Below are 15,917 nucleotides of genomic sequence, written 5' to 3'. Positions count from 1 at the left end.
GTCAAGTATTCAACAGCTAAAATAGTTGTGTGTTACACCTTACCCGTTTTTGCAGACATCCCTAAGTCTTCACGATATCCCGTGATGTTCTCAGCCCCCATGTCGTCTGTGGAGAGGCTCTGCTTACTGCCGCTCTTAAACCTACGATAGTTGCCGATGAAGTTCTGCAAAATCATTACATATGACATTACTGTTAACCAGGATGATACAACAAAACGATGAATCACAATTAATTTGAGGCACAGGGTACGATTTCATGAGGTTAACTAGAATGATACAATGAAACGATGAGTGACAATTAATTTGAGGCACAGGGTACGATTTCTTAAGGCCAACACTCTTATTACAGAAAATAACGCACGAGTTACACCAACAAAAGCTAAAGCTCCTCATCTCTATCAGTACAAAACGTTTTAGCCTTTAGTGAGATAAGATACAACTGATTGAGCTCAAGGAAGCAACCAGTCATCACAAAGACACACCCTGGACTTAACTGCTTTGCAGACGACACGTCTCTCTACAATTCAGCCAGAACAGTGTAGGCAGTAGCTAACACAACCAACACAGACTTGCAACTGGTGTCCACCTGATTCATAGATTGGGGACTACAAGTACAACTCCATCCCGATAAGTGTAAGGTATTGTGTGTCAAGTCTGACCGCAAGAACGTCCAACTTCCTCCAATCTACCTGCTTGGGAAAATTGTGGAGCAAGTACCATTCTCCAGCCACCTGGGGGTAACTATCCACCAGGCCCTCAGGTGGACGGACCATGTCCAAATGACCACAACTAAATGCAGGAAACTGTTCGGTGTCTTGTCCAAGGCCAAGGGCAAACTGGGCAGGAAAGCTCTTGAGACAGCATACTTTACACTTGTTCGCCCCAAATTCGAGTATGCCTCGGTGCTCCTGGGTGACTTAAACAGCACAGCTAGCAGGATGTTGGAACAGGTCAAGTACTACGCCGGTCGTCTTGTCACTGGAGCCATGAAGGGTACTCCCAGCTCTCAACCTCTACAAGAACTTGAATGGGACACCCTTTCCACCAGGCGAAAGTACAACTCACTGGTAGTCATGTACAGACTTACAAACGGACTTGTTCCTCCTCACCTACAGTCACTCGTTCCATCCACAAGAGGTGCCCAGTAAACTTCAAGGCTGCAACTCCGTAACAATACTCACCTCCACCTACCGCGATGCAGGACTCAGACTTATAAAACCAGTTTCATCCCGTTCACCTGTTCACAATGGAACCAGCTGCCCCAGACAGTTAAGGATGTCAGCAGTCTTGCTGCATTCAAACGGGTGTGTAAAAAGCACCTCATCACACCAAGGCACTATCAGTTGCACCGTAGTCTCGGCTCTAGGCAGTTTAACATCTATACTGCAAGGTTGCGCATGGGCTGGAGCCAATTGAACTGCACCTTGCACAAAATGAACCTCAAAGACAAGACGTGTGCCTGTGGCGCCCCCTCTGAAACAGTACCACACTACTTGTTACATTGCCCTCTCCACACTGAGCCACGCAACACCCTTGCCTCCACTGTTGAACACCATCAACATCACCTAACCACATCTGTTCTGCTCCAGGGTTCTCCAGGTCATAACTTTGATATAAATACAAAACTCACACATGCACTCCACACATTCATTGCCCAATCAAAAAGATTATGTGCCTCTTCCAGCTGAGCCTCACTTAACATTCATTTTGCTGTATAGTTATATAATAATTGATTTTAATTATAGGTGTATTTATATGAAAATTGTAATTGTATATATGTTGCTCTAATTATTTATTGTTGTTTTTCTATGTCATATGTCCAGGTATGTGTTGGGTGTGCACGCTATCAGCATACTTGCTGCCTAGTGCACACTTTGTATTGTCATGTTGCAATTTTGAATAAATAAATAAAGACACACCTTCACTTGGTCTACAGTTTTCCCGCTCTGCTTAGCTGCTTCTTCTATCAACGGACAATCCTCCTTCACCTCGGTCATTCCGCTTTCTTCATAGAACCGGACGAGTACAGGATCGTATCCTTTATTACGCGTGGAGACTTCCTGTAAACATGCATACGTGAAAGTGTTTGGTATGAGGGCGTTTCTACAATTCTTTCTGAAACACTTCTAGTAACTAGTAAGTTGCAGTAGGGTGGAATTGTACATGTATATTATTAACATGTACATGTACATGTCTCTGTAGATAGATCACATGCCTTTCAACTGCGCTCGTAGCTAAATGTTTCTACGCAATTCTGATGTTAGTCATAATGCACATCTCTCCAGCCTGCCAAGAAGAATACAACAATTCAAATACTAGCATGCGTGCCAGGGAAACTGAAAAAACAACTTTATATTATCTTTAACTTGTAGTTTAATATTATGAGCAGTTGTTTGTAAACCGAAGTGTTTGACAAGATCTATAGTTATCTCAATCATATTCTTTAGATAAAATGCTTTATGATTTTGTATCACGTAAGTTTTGAAGCGACTCACATTATTTTGTTGTCGGAGAAGCTTCAGTATTTCCTTTCTACCACGAGTAATTCGGTCTTCATCCGCCTGACTAGGGTGACCGGTGTACTCATTTGCAGCGATGTCCTCCGCCGTTCGACCATTCTAGGAATGAACATGCTCATGAATGTTGAAATATCGCGAATAAACACGGCAATACGTATAAAGCATCTAAACCATATACAGTAGGTACAGCAGCAAAGCCCATGCTTAGAAAGAAATTGGTTTGTACGGTCGTAGGTGTTAATGTGATACGATGCAGGAATATCACTGAACACCTCGTGATTTGTGTATTTATACCAACAACAGCTTTTTATTTTTATTTCTTTATTTCTTTATCTATCTTAACAACATATGGGTATGGGTATGGTCTCTTCAGCCCCGAGGGGCTGATTTCCAAGAGAGCCCATAATAAATAAACAAGAATATAATGCAAACAAGCTAGAATACAGAAAAGATAATATAACATAAATTAAATTAACATAAATTAAGCACAACAGTCGGTCAGTGGTATTTGGAGGGCCAGAGGTCAAACTCCGAGTAACTTAGGAAATGGTACAACATAGTAGTAATAATTGAAAATAAGAATGATGAATCATATAAACAAATCATACAAATCAATAAAGATATTTAAATCAAGGTTGTCGAGATCGTCATTAGGTAGTCAGGTGTCAGATGGATTCAGATCTTAGTCTGTCTTTAAAGGCTTTAGATGTGAGTGCTTGTTTTAGGTTACATTTTAGTGAGTTGAATGTTACAGCTGCCCTGTACGCAAAGGTACGTTGTCCTGCTTTTGAAGTGTAGTTGGGTCTGTGCAGGAGATGTGATTGTCTAGTGTGGTAGTTGTGGATTTGGTTATTATAATTGAACGTGTTCAGTAGATAGCTCGGGGCTAATCCCTGGAGACATTTGTACACCATGACACAAACGTGGCGTGTTCTTCGTTCCTGCAGTTGACTCCATCCAAGTGCTTGGTGCAGTTCCCCCACATTCGATCTCGATTCACGTCTGAGAATGATTCTTGCAGCCCGGTTCTGTAGAATCTGTAGTCGTTGCGTGTTGGTTGCGCTACAGTTGTCCCAGACCACATCACAGTATTCAAGTAGCGGTAAAGCAAAGGTTTTGTACAACATATTGGTAATATTTGTGCAGAGATAAGGCCGCAGCCGTCTTAACAAACCAAGGCGCTGTGCCATCTTACTACATACAACATCCAAGTGGTTATTGCCTTCGACTGAAGGCTATGCCTTCGGAGAAGGCTATGAAATCGCTTTTGCACTGTTTGGCAGATTAGGCACGATAACTCTTGAAGGCAAGGTCCGAGGTTCACGATTTTTGGCAGGCGGGTTGATTTGGGGGTGGCCATTTTCAAGGCTAAAAATGGGCTTCGTGGGGGGTTCCTAAGTCACTGTAGTTGACCTTGTTTTTTGGTGTTTTTTCCTTGTGTACAAGATATCTCGAGTATCCTTAAATGGATGTTCATTATTTTAAGTGGACAAGTTACCGTTGAGAATGCCGAGGTCAAGTTCGAAGATGGGCTCCGTGGGGGTTTCTATGTCACTGCAGTTGACCTTTGTTTTTTGTGTTTTCTCTTGTGTACAAGATAACTCGAGAATCTTTAAATTGATGTTCATGTTTTTTTGTTGGCAAGTTACCATTGAAAATACCAAGGTCAAGTTCGGATATGGAGTTCGTGGGGGGTCCCGACGTCATTGAATTAGAACGTACTGCAGCGAAACTTCTGGCTTTTACATTTCGTGATCTGGACGTGCTAGGGTCATGATTTTAGATGGTAGGTAGCTCTCGTGCTCAGAAAAAAGTGCCATAAGTTTGTGCCCCGTAGCAGCTTGTTTGGGAAATGCAGAGGCATTTGTTTGAAAATGTTTGAAGTAGGATAGCTAAAGAACCGGGTGACGGATTGTTGTCATTTTTGGTATCTCGGTAGCTTAAGTGATGCTTGACCTAATTTGCTGAATATTTTGCAAATCACGATTTAATTTACATAATTAATGACAGAAGTCTATATATTTGCTGGGTTCTGTGATAAAACAATTAAAATGGTGGCATATGTAATCAAGAGGAAGAGATTTTCATTATGTAAATTGTGTCTTAATGATTAATCTGTAGTAGGCTGTGTGTTGCTATAATAGAACAATTTGTATTCCCTTTATAAGTATAGGCAAAGGTTTTGTCCTTGTATATAGGACAGTGTAGTCAGGGTTAAGTAGGTTATGGTAACAAAATGACAGCAAGGGTTTGTTGAAATAATAGTAATCCTGAAGTGTTATTTTAAGAAGCGAAGCTACCCTGGAAAAGTGAGGTAGTAATGTATATTACAAATAGGTATAATGTGAAGTGTTTGAAAGAACATAACAAGTGCCTGTTAAACTTTTTGTAATTAGTGGACCATGAGACAGCATTCGAAGTGCACGGTTTTTACTATATGGTAAGTTTAACATGACTTATAATAGTTATGCGTTTAGTTTTAAAAGTTGTACGATAGTTGAGCCACTTTAAAGAAGTATTTGTCGTCTGGTTTGTTTTTAGCACAAAACTAGATAGGAACTTCATTATTAGGAAGGTCTCTGTTCGTTCTATGTACTAGGTTAAGATAATAGATAGTGTGAACTAGATTCAGGTAAAAACAACACTGGCAGCGTGTAGAGTTTGTTGAAACAACAGCACCCGTGAAGTGTCCTTATAACAAGAGTCTTATTTGTTCAGGCAACAGGCCTGACAAGTTAGTACTGTATATCAAAATAGATGCTAGTTATGACACTTTCTTGGGCGCTTTTAAAATCATATCCAGTTGGTTAAGTAACTGTTATTTTGCATATCTTATTACTTGGATGTTTAACCATTACCACCACATTCTGTGTGATTTCTATATGCTTGTCAGTAAATTCACCAATGATTACATTAGTATGCTTTAGAATAAGAAGGTTCTTGGCCCCTGACTCACTAAAAACATTACCTCTTTGTTTCACAAACCACCAGCCTTTTAGCCTGACTCTTTCATCAGATCGCTTAAAGAAACTATGGGTTGTTTTCAAGGGCAAAGGGCAAATCCATGTGACACATCTGGTACACTGACTGTCTATCACATGGGCACCGTTCAATATAACATCGGGGGAGGGTGGGGTGGTAATGCACACATGTCTGTGAATAATATAACATCCATATCATAGTACTATATTGTGCAAGGCATTCATAAGATGACACATAAAATACGGGGCAAGTATTCGGTTTCCAATTACACAAAAGCAAGTTGAAGTGGTGGAAAAGTTACATAGTCAGCAAGTAAAACAGGCCCTCAGCACTACATTAATTTCCTTATGAGAACAGACTGAGGGCTTAATTGTCAACTTCATATGTAACTTCGTGAAGAATTTATCAATTCTTTCAATTATGTCCTGCAGGCCCAATTGTAACCTCAGTCCTGAAGTTCCAGTCCTTACCCTTGAACCCCCTTAAGTCCGGGTCTGCCTAAATACCTCAACCGACATCAACCGACCGCGTAATGGGTTAATATGCACTATACATGGGCCAACAATCCTTTCCAACGCTCTGGATACATTGTCTATGCTAGTATGAATGAAATTTAAAAGCATGAAGGAAGAGATCGACATCCAACTATTGAAATAAATGATCTGTCTAGCCACCCCCCACCCCCGAATGGGGTCAATGGAGGTCAAGCCGGTAGGCGTACGTGCTTAGCAGCTTGGATGTCAGACTGGAAAACACTCTGTATATAGCTATTATGAGTTGGTTATGATAGTATTTGTGCTTTATAAACCATCATTTTTGCGTTCTGTTGCCTGTATAAAGCAAAATGTGTCCAGAGATTCCCCATGCAGGCCCAACGATGAATAACTTTTAAAAACTGGTAAATACGTCAGAGTTACAGTTTTTTTCCATTCATACAAGCATAGACAATGTATCCAGAGCGTTGGAAAAGGTTGTTAGCCCATGTATACTGCATATTAACCCATTACGCGGTCGGTTGAGGCCGTTTGAGGTAACGGTTGAGGTATTTAGGCATACCGTTAAGTCCTGCAGTCCCGGTCCTATTTATGTTTCAGTCCTGCAGTCCCGGGTGCTATTTATCACTGTACTAACTAGAGCTGTGTACCTAAACAAATTTTAGGTACAGGTACAGGTACAGGTACAGGTACACAGGGTTAGGTACAGGTCCGGACCTGAACCTGTACCTGAACAATTCGACCAATGTATATGCTCTTCTGAACTCCTGTAATAACAAGAAAAACATTGTTATAGGTTTAATTTTTGTTTATGGAGAATGTTCAGATAAAATATAGGTAAAAGTAAAGATGTTTTTGTTTTCATGAACACACTGTCCTTACACAGGGACCCATTGTTAACCAGCTATTTACACATTTGAGGTCACAAATAGGCATAAAATTGGTGTGAAATTGTTTAGGTACAGTACCGGTACTGAGGGATTAGGTATTTTGGACCTGTACCTAATTAATTTTTCCGGTACAGTATCGGTACTGCATATCGGTACACAGCTCTAGTACTAACTTATAAATATCATCAATAACAACAATAAACATCTACACAAAAATACTACCATATACAAACAAAAACACCCACCTAAACAATATCACACAGTCGAAGGCATGAGTCCTACGAACTCTAGTTTATCTTAATGTGTAACCAAGTTGTTGTAATTGTAATTGTAAATAACTTTGATGATTTTTATTGTATACCGAATGAATTTTAAAATGAATTAATTGTACAACAGGATGTAATTCAGCCTGTGGCTGCAAATTCCTTGTTTTATTGGTTAATTGATTGATGGATGGATGGATGGATGGATGGATGGATGGATGGATGGATGGATGGATGGATGGATGGAGGGATGGATGGATTGATGGATTGATGTATGGAATGATTTATTGTCTATGATTCGATTTCATGAAATTTCTTCTTCGATAGGAAAACTGGAGCATGCCGACCACAACGGAAGCAAATCCGCCAACCCCGGAGGATCTAGCGGAGTCCCGCGCGCAGCGGTTCCGGGAGTTGACGCTAAGAGCCGCGTTCAAAGAACTGCTCTTCTACCTGCTGTTCATCACCGTCCTGGTCATTGTTGCCAACGGACCACGGGACCCCATGATGTACTATCAGACCAAGCACCTCCGCGACACTTTTTTTATTGGAGGCGGGAAACATTCCCTGCAAAAGGTTGGTTTTTGTGGGGTAAGGAGGGCACTGTCACATTTCCAAGCTGGGGCCCGACCGGCTTGTTTGCGTTCAACGAAACATAAACAATTTGTATTAAGAGTATACACATAGTACTCATTGCTCAAACTTTTTTTTTGCGTTTTGCTGTCTAATATCATAATTTTCGTTCCATACGACTGCCCGGCCGGGCCCCGGGTTTGGAAATACGACCGCATCTTAAGGCGCGGTAACATTTGCCAACCCGGGGCCCGGCCGGGCAGTCGTTTGGAACGAAAATTATGATATGAGACAGCAAAACACAAAAAACGTTTTAGAAAATTAACCTTGAGCACTATTTGTGTATACTCTTTGTACAAGTTGTTTCTTTTTCGTTCATGCAAACAACCCGGCCGGGCCCCGACTTGGAAATGTGACCGTGGCCTTAACGTTGGGTGCTAGTCTCAGAACCAAGTGGTCCCGGGTTCGAACCCTGTCATGCCACCGGATCTTGTGCCCTTTGGAAAGTAACTTCACACGACCTTTCTCAGATGAAAATGAGTATTATAATGTCCTTTGTTGGTGTTGGCTTAAAATAAGTTGAAAAAGCTTGAGTGTGCCGTCACTATGTCAAACTTTTACATGTTGGAATGAATAAAGTTTGGTTCACTGATAACAGGTTCCAACCTTTCGCCAGGTAAATTCTTAGTTGACATGAAATGAAAAGAAATAGTTTATACCACCGTCGTTTTGAACAGATAATTTACAAATGAATAAACAAACAGGAGACACACTTATCGCATGGTTCTGCGTTGTAACCGTCTACTTTATGAATTTGTGAAAACTTCATACAACGTGTCACAAGTTTATGTCTTTCTACTCAAAACCTGCGCGCTTCCCAGTGTCACTGGTACCGATGCAATGACCAAGGATATATATGTAGAGTGCTCGCCTTCGGTAGGTTGTGAGTCCGGCCGAGTCATACCAAATACTTGTAAAAATGGTACATACTGCTTTCTTTGCTTAGCACTCAGCATTTGGGAAAGAATATGGGAGTTAAACACACTCTACTACCGGTGGACCTGCAACCCTGCTGTAGTGATTGCACAATTGTGTGGCCCAAGGGCTACTAAAACGGAGATGGGCGCCCTATATGTACCACATGGTGCGGGAAGGACTTTTTAGCTAGCTTTCCAGTGCTACTCTTTCTTCTTCATGCTGTTTCTTGGTAAATTGTATTGATTGTAAATTGTATTGGTAATGAGAGGAAGGCTGTTATTCCGTTCACTTGCACCTCTAAGACAGATGATATATATATAAATAGTAAAAGCTCATACATGTATTTCGCAAATAAGGTAATTTGCATAACTGGAGTTAAGATATGTCGTTGTTTCCCTTCTTACTAAAAACAAGTCTTACCATTCAAACGCAATTCGACTCCTGACCGACACATGCACTTAACACATATTATGCTTCTTGTTTCTTTTTCCAGGCTACAACTTTTGAAAAATTTTGGAACTTTGTGGAGCTTGCGCTGGTTCCTGAAATAAGCTCCACGACGTGGTACAACGGCATGGCTCTGCAGTCTGACGGTTACCTGCGCGACTACCAGTCATACATTGCTGGGACTGTCCGATTCCGCCAGCTCAGGGTCAAACAAGGCACGTTTCTATGATAATGAGATTTTCGTACACAACCGGTGATTCTGTTACCTCTCTTACGGTTCGATGTCTAATCAGAAACCTTCCTCGGAGTGTATGTAACCAAAGTAGGTGGTGTCTTTTCCGGCGAGAACACAGTCCCAAACGTGGCTAAGCTTGCCGTCCCGGTTCATCACTGGGGTTGACTTTCTTATCCAGTGAGCTTACTTGATTGGCCGCAAAATTGCCACCTACTTTGGCTACATGTACATACATAGTGCAGTGGCGAGGACATCACTCTGAGGAAGGTGCCAGACGAAACTCCCTGATGAAATCATTGTCAGACGGCAAGTTTGTGTCTTGTTCTATGTGTCCTTCTGCCCGTCCTTGTTTCAAATGTGTGTGCCCTGTTCTATGTATCCTTTAGTCTGTCCTTGTTCAATATGTATGTGTCCCGTTCTATGTTTCCTTCTATCCGTCCTTGTTTCAAATGTGTGTCCCGTTCTGTGTCCCTTTTTCGTCCTTGTTTTAGATGTTTGGCCCATACGTTCTATGTGTCCTTCTGCCCGTCCTTGTTTCGGATGTGTGTGTCCCGTTGTATGTGACACTGTCCTTCTGTCCGTCCTTGTTTTCGATGTTTGTCCCGTTTTTTGGTGTCCTTCTTTCTGTCCTTCTTTCATATTTGTGTGTCTCGTTCTATGTGTCTTTCTGTGCGTATTTGTTTCAAAAGTGTGTTTTTTGTTCTATATATGTCATTGTACAGGTTACAATAAATCTCTGTGTACATTTGCTTTCTCCAGATGAGCAATGCAAGATCCCAACACCGTTCCTTGGGATCATAGATAACTGCGATGAGGATTACGGCTACTTTGCGAACGATGCCAGACATTACACCGAAGGTTGGGCAGGACCCGCAAATGTAACAGAGGATCCGATAATCTATGAAAACTACACAGAAGAAGAACAACCGTGGCTCTATCACTCACCAACGCTGTATGGTGAGTACTGTTTGTTCGTACTCTCGATATGTAGTTTGCCATACATTGTACCTTGTGCAATTGTCGTGCAATAAAGTTCTTCTATGTTCATGCCATACTTCTTATTTTGAAAAGCATCCAATGCACCTGTAGGGCTTACAAGCCTGACTTTTTTAAAGCCAATATTCTAGTCATTTATCTACATACTGAGTTAAAACCACACTATCCCAATGTTTATTGACCCTCATGGTGCAAAAATTTCAAAAATTCTGACGGAAAATGGTTAGAGGAAGGACCCTGTGCTTATTTTCAGGGTACCACCCAAAAATGAAGGACTACTTTTGGGGCTTGTTTCTGCAGTTTTGAATGCCCAGTTGCAGTTTTAACGTATGAAATTCTGCTAATGTGAAGTATTATGTATCAATATTACAAAGATTGCCTTTTCCAGTTTTGCTACCATGAAACCTGTGAGATTCCCTTAAATTGAGGAGCAGTCATGAATTCTTTTAAGACAAAGGAGTGTTCAGAACGTGAAAAATTAATTTTTCCTTTCATGTAGATATCCCTACAAGCGGACGATATGCAACGTACTATGGCGGAGGCTACATCGTGGAGCTGACCAACACCACTACTGCGGCCTTACTGTCTACCGTAGACTGGTTAGAATCCAGCGGGTGGATAGATCAACACACCCGGGCTGTCTTTGTACAGTTCACGATCTTTAACCCAAACACGAACCTGTTTTCTATCATGGAGCTGATGACAGAGTTCCCAACGCTGGGAAGTTCTTACTCAAAAGTAGAAGCCACAACTGTACGCCTCTTCCGCTTCCAAACCGTCTGGTCCAAGGTTGTGGCAGCATTTCAAGGAGTCTTCGTCCTGTTTACACTGTACTTCGTCTTCAGAGAGCGTAAGTATGATATGTGATATATTGACTTTTTCTAAACGTGTATATTTGTCATCGCAATATATAAAAAGGGGGGAAATGGTGCAAAAAAAATAATGCACATTTTACGCACATGGTACCAGCTTAGCCGAATTCAAAATAGTTTTTCCTTTTCAACAACATCCATGCTCCCCATCCATGGTCTTTAGTCGAGGTCACATGTTAGTTCAAAGTCTGTGTAACATTGTCGATAAAAATTCTCGAATAATATGAATCTAAATTTTATTAAAATCTCTTTATTGTCTATGTGTACCATATATATATCATAGAGTAAAAATGTAACTTATTCCAAAGAAGTTGCATTGATGTTACTACATACTGTCAAAAAATGTAGTAAATTGTGTCTAGTAAAAAGTAGTATCATAATATTACGGAGAAGCCACAGGTCCTCACTAGGTGGCAAGGTGGTCTTGTGGTAAGGATTGTTGACTCAGATTCCGAAGGTTCTGAGTTCGAGTCCCTGGCAGGTCCTGGTATTTTGTCCTTGTGAAAAGCACTTGACACGACTTTCCTCAATCAACTCAGGTGTAAAGGAGCACCTATAGCTTCTTTTAGGGGCATCTCTTGTTTAAGTAGAGCCACGCCTTGAGTATGTTAAAGATCCCATCACACTTGTCGAAAAGAGTAGGGGCCTTTCCCGGTGTGAGTGGTTTAAACCTTACAGTCTTGTTTTAGGTTTGACATCTTGAAAAGGTGATAGTCACATGTTATGTCAATCCTTCCACAAATGCGGCAAATCATAAATCACAACTTTTGACATCTTGTTCATCTTGTCAGTTTCCAGGATCATGTTGATGGGTTTTGAGTACTTCAAGATGTTCTGGAACTGTTTGGAGCTGTGCCTGGCGCTCCTGTCTCTGGCGGAGATCGGGATCCTCCTGTACACGCTGTATCTTATCCTGGGATTCAACACACCACAAAGTAATACGGAAGGTAAGACGTTATCTCACCTACAGGGCACTGTACCAATTTCTATCTCTACAGTGCCTACGGCACCAAAATAGGGTCGTGTGCCGTAAACAACATGCAATACTTCAGTAACTTGAAATTTCATCCTGTGCAGCTACTCAAGACAGTTACGAGAAGTATCGCCAGGCGGCGCTGTGGGACCAGATCAACACGTACGTGTTAGGTTGGCTGGTCTGTGTGGCGACTCTGAAGCTGCTGCATCTGTTTCGGTTCAACAAGCACATCGTTCGGGGGGCAGGTGCGCACTTTTGTACATCTATCTCACTGTGGTTGTTACAACCAGAACCGTGCTTTATCCAGAACCATGCTCAGAATCGATCCGTTCTGGATAGTACAAGTGTATCCAGAACCAAGCATGGGCCCCGCCGAACATCTACGTTCTTGCATGCATCAAGACTAGCCCATTCAGGCATAGAACTGGATAGGCACGGTTCTGCTGGATACAACAGTGGTTTTACATTTTTTAATGAGAGTCTGTTGTTTGTGTTACGCCAAAGGAAAATAGACTTGTATGTCCAATACTGATATACTGATGATACTCATAATCAATCATTTGTAAAGTCAATAAAATGACCAAAGCATGTATCGGCTCACGCACACTCATATCAAGTTTTAAAAAGTGTCTTCTTGAGAACACATTTTCCTCCGTAGGTCAGCTGAGGCTTTCTTACGATGAATGCATATTAGGCTAAAAAATAAATCAATGCAAATACCTAATGTGTTTTTAGTAAAATTTTGAACTTTATTCCAACACAAGAGTTACACAGAGATCAAATTATCAACGACCACTGTCGTCTTCATCAGGATAATTTATGACCAATCACTTCAAAACGTAATCTCGCGAGAGTTGCGGTTACAGCCACGTGACCTTATTCACACGAGACTTTACGGATACGTTTCGTCAGCAATTGATTAAACATGCCAGCGAGTTTATATCGTCCACCGTCTCTGTTAAGTGATGGCTGAAGTGACCTGATATATATGTTTGTTTGTTTATTGAGATTTCCTTTAGTATTAACTCCATATTATTCTTCCTGGAGTCCAGCAACATAAAATAAAATAACAATAATAATAATAATAATAACGGTAATTACTTTTAGCAATAATGATAATAAATAAAACATACAAATTATGCTGAAGTTATGACAAACTTGAAACAAATCAGCATAAAGAAATAAAAGTGCATTGGAGATCAGAGGTCAAATAATAGAAATAATATGTCTGAAATGAATAATTTATATACTTTCCACTCAATGCAAAATTGAAGTAACAAAACTGGCCTCTGTAATGCCTCATTATCCTGATGAAGGCGACAGTGGTCGTTGAAAATTTGATCTATGTGAAACCCTTGTGTTGGAATAACGTTCAACATTTTACCATGATTACTACCAACAGATCAACTTTCATGACAATATTGTGTCTTCCTTTTTTTCTGACTTTTTGTGCAGATACCATGAAAAAGGCTTCGGGTCCGCTATCTGGGTTCGGTATCATGTTTGGCATCATGTTTTGCTCCTTCACAATGCTGTTCTACCTCGTCGTCGGCACCAAGTTGGAAGGCTTCGCGACCTTTCCCAGTGCTCTACAGACCATTTTGGTGATCATACAGAGCGCGTCTAGCTACTATGTGATAGCAGAAGCGAGCAGTGTGCTTGGCCCTCTCGCCTACTTCGCGCTGCTCGGCCTGTTCCAGTGGGTCATGCTCCTCATGTTCGTCGCCATCTTGGACGAGGCTTACCACGAAGCCATGGCCGAGCAAAAAGGCGGGAAGACGGAAAACGAGAAAGTCGCTGACATGATGATCCAGCGGGTTAAAACAGCCGCCCTGACGGTAGTATCGTGTGGAAGGAGGGAAAACAGGATGAAAACATACGAAGTTCGCCGTAGACCGACAGAACAAGAGTTGCTTGACATATTTAATGGACCCGAGTTGATCAGGATGGTGGAAGAAAAAGGCAGCAACACTCAGACCTTCGAATTCGTGCTAAAGGACAACCCCCCTCTGGGAGAAACTAACGATTACGACTCCCTGGATGCTGGAGACAGTACAAGAAACCAAACTAGCTCTCAGATGCCTGGCTATAACCTTGAGCTGTTGTCTGAGGAGGAAATAGCTGATGTATTTGCGGGTTCAGGAGTCCTGAGTCTGCAGCAGTCTGAGGACCCACATGGCGCTCCTGTCGTGGAGTTTTTGTTCTGAATTTCCTCAAAGTATGATGTTCAAGATGAGCATCATTTTCTGATAACGCCATACCGACTTAATTCTCTGGATGGCATCCTCGGAAGACCCCCAAACTAATGCGCGCGCCAAAGTAAAAATCCTAGTAAACCACAGGAATACAAAATAGTTATTGTTAATTTGCGGTAGTATTTAGCGATGCATACGACAAGCCGGATCATACTGGCATTTTGCGGAATTTATGAATCGGCACTGTATACGTATGTATGTACTGAGTTCTTGAGTCTTGGAGCTTCCGTAGCCTGGGTGCCTGACTCCGTATTATCGCTAGCTACCATGACAATGTAGAGCCTAGAGCCAGGCCACAGCCTCTGGCACTACTTCTACAACCCATTAGAGGCACTATATATATATCTGAACTATGAACTATTACTTTCTGAACTATAAGGAGAGAGATTTAAAGTATTACTTGTATGGTTCTATGGTACAAGTAAATACCATTTCCATATACACTACTGACAATAAATCATGTAACAACTAGAAGTCAGAGATCTCAGAGCTCCATGAAATATTTAGATTTTGTGTAATGGTGACTGTGTCCTCATTCAATGATGGTGTCTACAAGTCTTTCTTTAGCAAGGTCATGTATAAAAAGTAACACCCGAAAAATGTTATATTTCTATTTTTCAGTCACGCAAACAGCAAATACGTAATCATGCCATTATATTTGAAGACGAATATCATTTTCTGATGACATGCCCCACATACGACGAAGAGAGACGCATATTAATGCAGATGATCCGATGTAAGACTACTAAAACATTACCCAACACGTCTAGAGAGACGTTCCATGTACTTATGTCATGTCCAGACACATTTTCTGTATATATAGGTCAATACATTTATAATGCCATGCAAAAAAGACATCTTAGAATAGCTGCCTAAGTAGAGTTACTGAATTTTTTTATCAACTACATGTATATAGTGTAGCGTTTCATAGCATATATAGCATTCATAGCATTTATATGTAGAACATTCCTGGCAAGTAACTTAGTATACACTCTGTTTAGTAGCCATAGAACATGTTTAGTATAATCAGGTACAACTGCTCACTGTACACTTCATGTGTATAGTTTAGCGTAATGTAGAATGTACATGCAGAGTCGAAATATTCTCTAGCCAGTAGTTCTTTATAATACTCTGTCAGATACAATGTCCGTTGACCATATATATAGCATTATGTTAGACACATACCAACTAGTAATCTTATTATTTGCCATACATTGTACCCGTGACAATCTTTGTGCAATAAACTTTGACTTGACTTGGCTATGTTTGGTGTGTTGCAGGCGTTTTTATCTGGCTTTGTTTTTTTTACATTAAAAAAATCCATTCGCATTACCCAAAGGTTGCGCTACCCTGTAGGGGTCCAGGAGTGTTCCTGTGGGTACCCGGGAAATGCTGTTCTCTTCTGTTCATCAGGGATGCAAAAACTGACAAGGTGGG

The 15,917-nt window shown here is 41.1% G+C and overlaps 3 protein-coding genes across 3 annotated transcripts; 2 read left to right on the top strand and 1 right to left on the bottom strand.

Moving 5' to 3' along the window:
• Positions 1-32: 32 nt before the first annotated feature.
• LOC109479279 lies at positions 33-2,721 on the bottom strand. Its single transcript, XM_019781234.1, has 4 exons — positions 2,707-2,721; positions 2,496-2,618; positions 1,920-2,060; positions 33-164 (listed from the first exon to the last, which is right to left on the bottom strand). Exons 1-4 carry the CDS (start codon positions 2,719-2,721, stop codon positions 33-35), a joined length of 411 nt encoding a protein of 136 aa, XP_019636793.1.
• Positions 2,722-7,480: 4,759 nt separating this feature from the next.
• Positions 7,481-11,244, top strand: LOC109479278 (polycystic kidney disease 2-like 1 protein). Its single transcript, XM_019781233.1, has 4 exons — positions 7,481-7,724; positions 9,193-9,361; positions 10,141-10,338; positions 10,877-11,244. The coding sequence occupies exons 1-4, from the start codon at positions 7,488-7,490 to the stop codon at positions 11,242-11,244; spliced, it is 972 nt and encodes a 323-aa protein (XP_019636792.1). The 5' UTR covers positions 7,481-7,487.
• An 802-nt stretch (positions 11,245-12,046) lies between these two features.
• On the top strand, positions 12,047-14,532 carry LOC109479281 (polycystin-2-like). Its single transcript, XM_019781236.1, has 3 exons — positions 12,047-12,196; positions 12,327-12,470; positions 13,681-14,532. The coding sequence occupies exons 1-3, from the start codon at positions 12,052-12,054 to the stop codon at positions 14,430-14,432; spliced, it is 1,041 nt and encodes a 346-aa protein (XP_019636795.1). The 5' UTR covers positions 12,047-12,051; the 3' UTR covers positions 14,433-14,532.
• Positions 14,533-15,917: the final 1,385 nt, after the last annotated feature.

The sequence above is a fragment of the Branchiostoma belcheri genome, unplaced genomic scaffold (assembly GCF_001625305.1).
Source record: "Branchiostoma belcheri isolate BF01 breed outbred unplaced genomic scaffold, Haploidv18h27 scaffold471, whole genome shotgun sequence".
In the NCBI taxonomy this organism is placed as follows: domain Eukaryota; kingdom Metazoa; phylum Chordata; class Leptocardii; order Amphioxiformes; family Branchiostomatidae; genus Branchiostoma; species Branchiostoma belcheri.
The sequence above is the reverse complement of the archived record's forward strand: the minus strand, read 5'-3'. Positions and strand labels throughout refer to the sequence as shown.

Coding starts and splice junctions, on each gene's coding strand:
- LOC109479278 (XM_019781233.1), top strand. CDS start 7,488: ATGCCGACCACAACGGAAGCAAATCCGCCAACCCCGGAGGATCTAGCG. Junction 7,725..9,192: donor GGAAACATTCCCTGCAAAAG/GTTGGTTTTTGT, acceptor TTCTTTTTCCAG/GCTACAACTTTTGAAAAATT. Junction 10,339..10,876: donor TCACTCACCAACGCTGTATG/GTGAGTACTGTT, acceptor CCTTTCATGTAG/ATATCCCTACAAGCGGACGA.
- LOC109479279 (XM_019781234.1), bottom strand. Junction 2,061..2,495: donor TTCTCCGACAACAAAATAAT/GTGAGTCGCTTC, acceptor GCATGTTTACAG/GAAGTCTCCACGCGTAATAA. Junction 165..1,919: donor AAACTGTAGACCAAGTGAAG/GTGTGTCTTTAT, acceptor ATGATTTTGCAG/AACTTCATCGGCAACTATCG.
- LOC109479281 (XM_019781236.1), top strand. CDS start 12,052: ATGTTGATGGGTTTTGAGTACTTCAAGATGTTCTGGAACTGTTTGGAG. Junction 12,197..12,326: donor ACCACAAAGTAATACGGAAG/GTAAGACGTTAT, acceptor CATCCTGTGCAG/CTACTCAAGACAGTTACGAG. Junction 12,471..13,680: donor GCACATCGTTCGGGGGGCAG/GTGCGCACTTTT, acceptor CTTTTTGTGCAG/ATACCATGAAAAAGGCTTCG.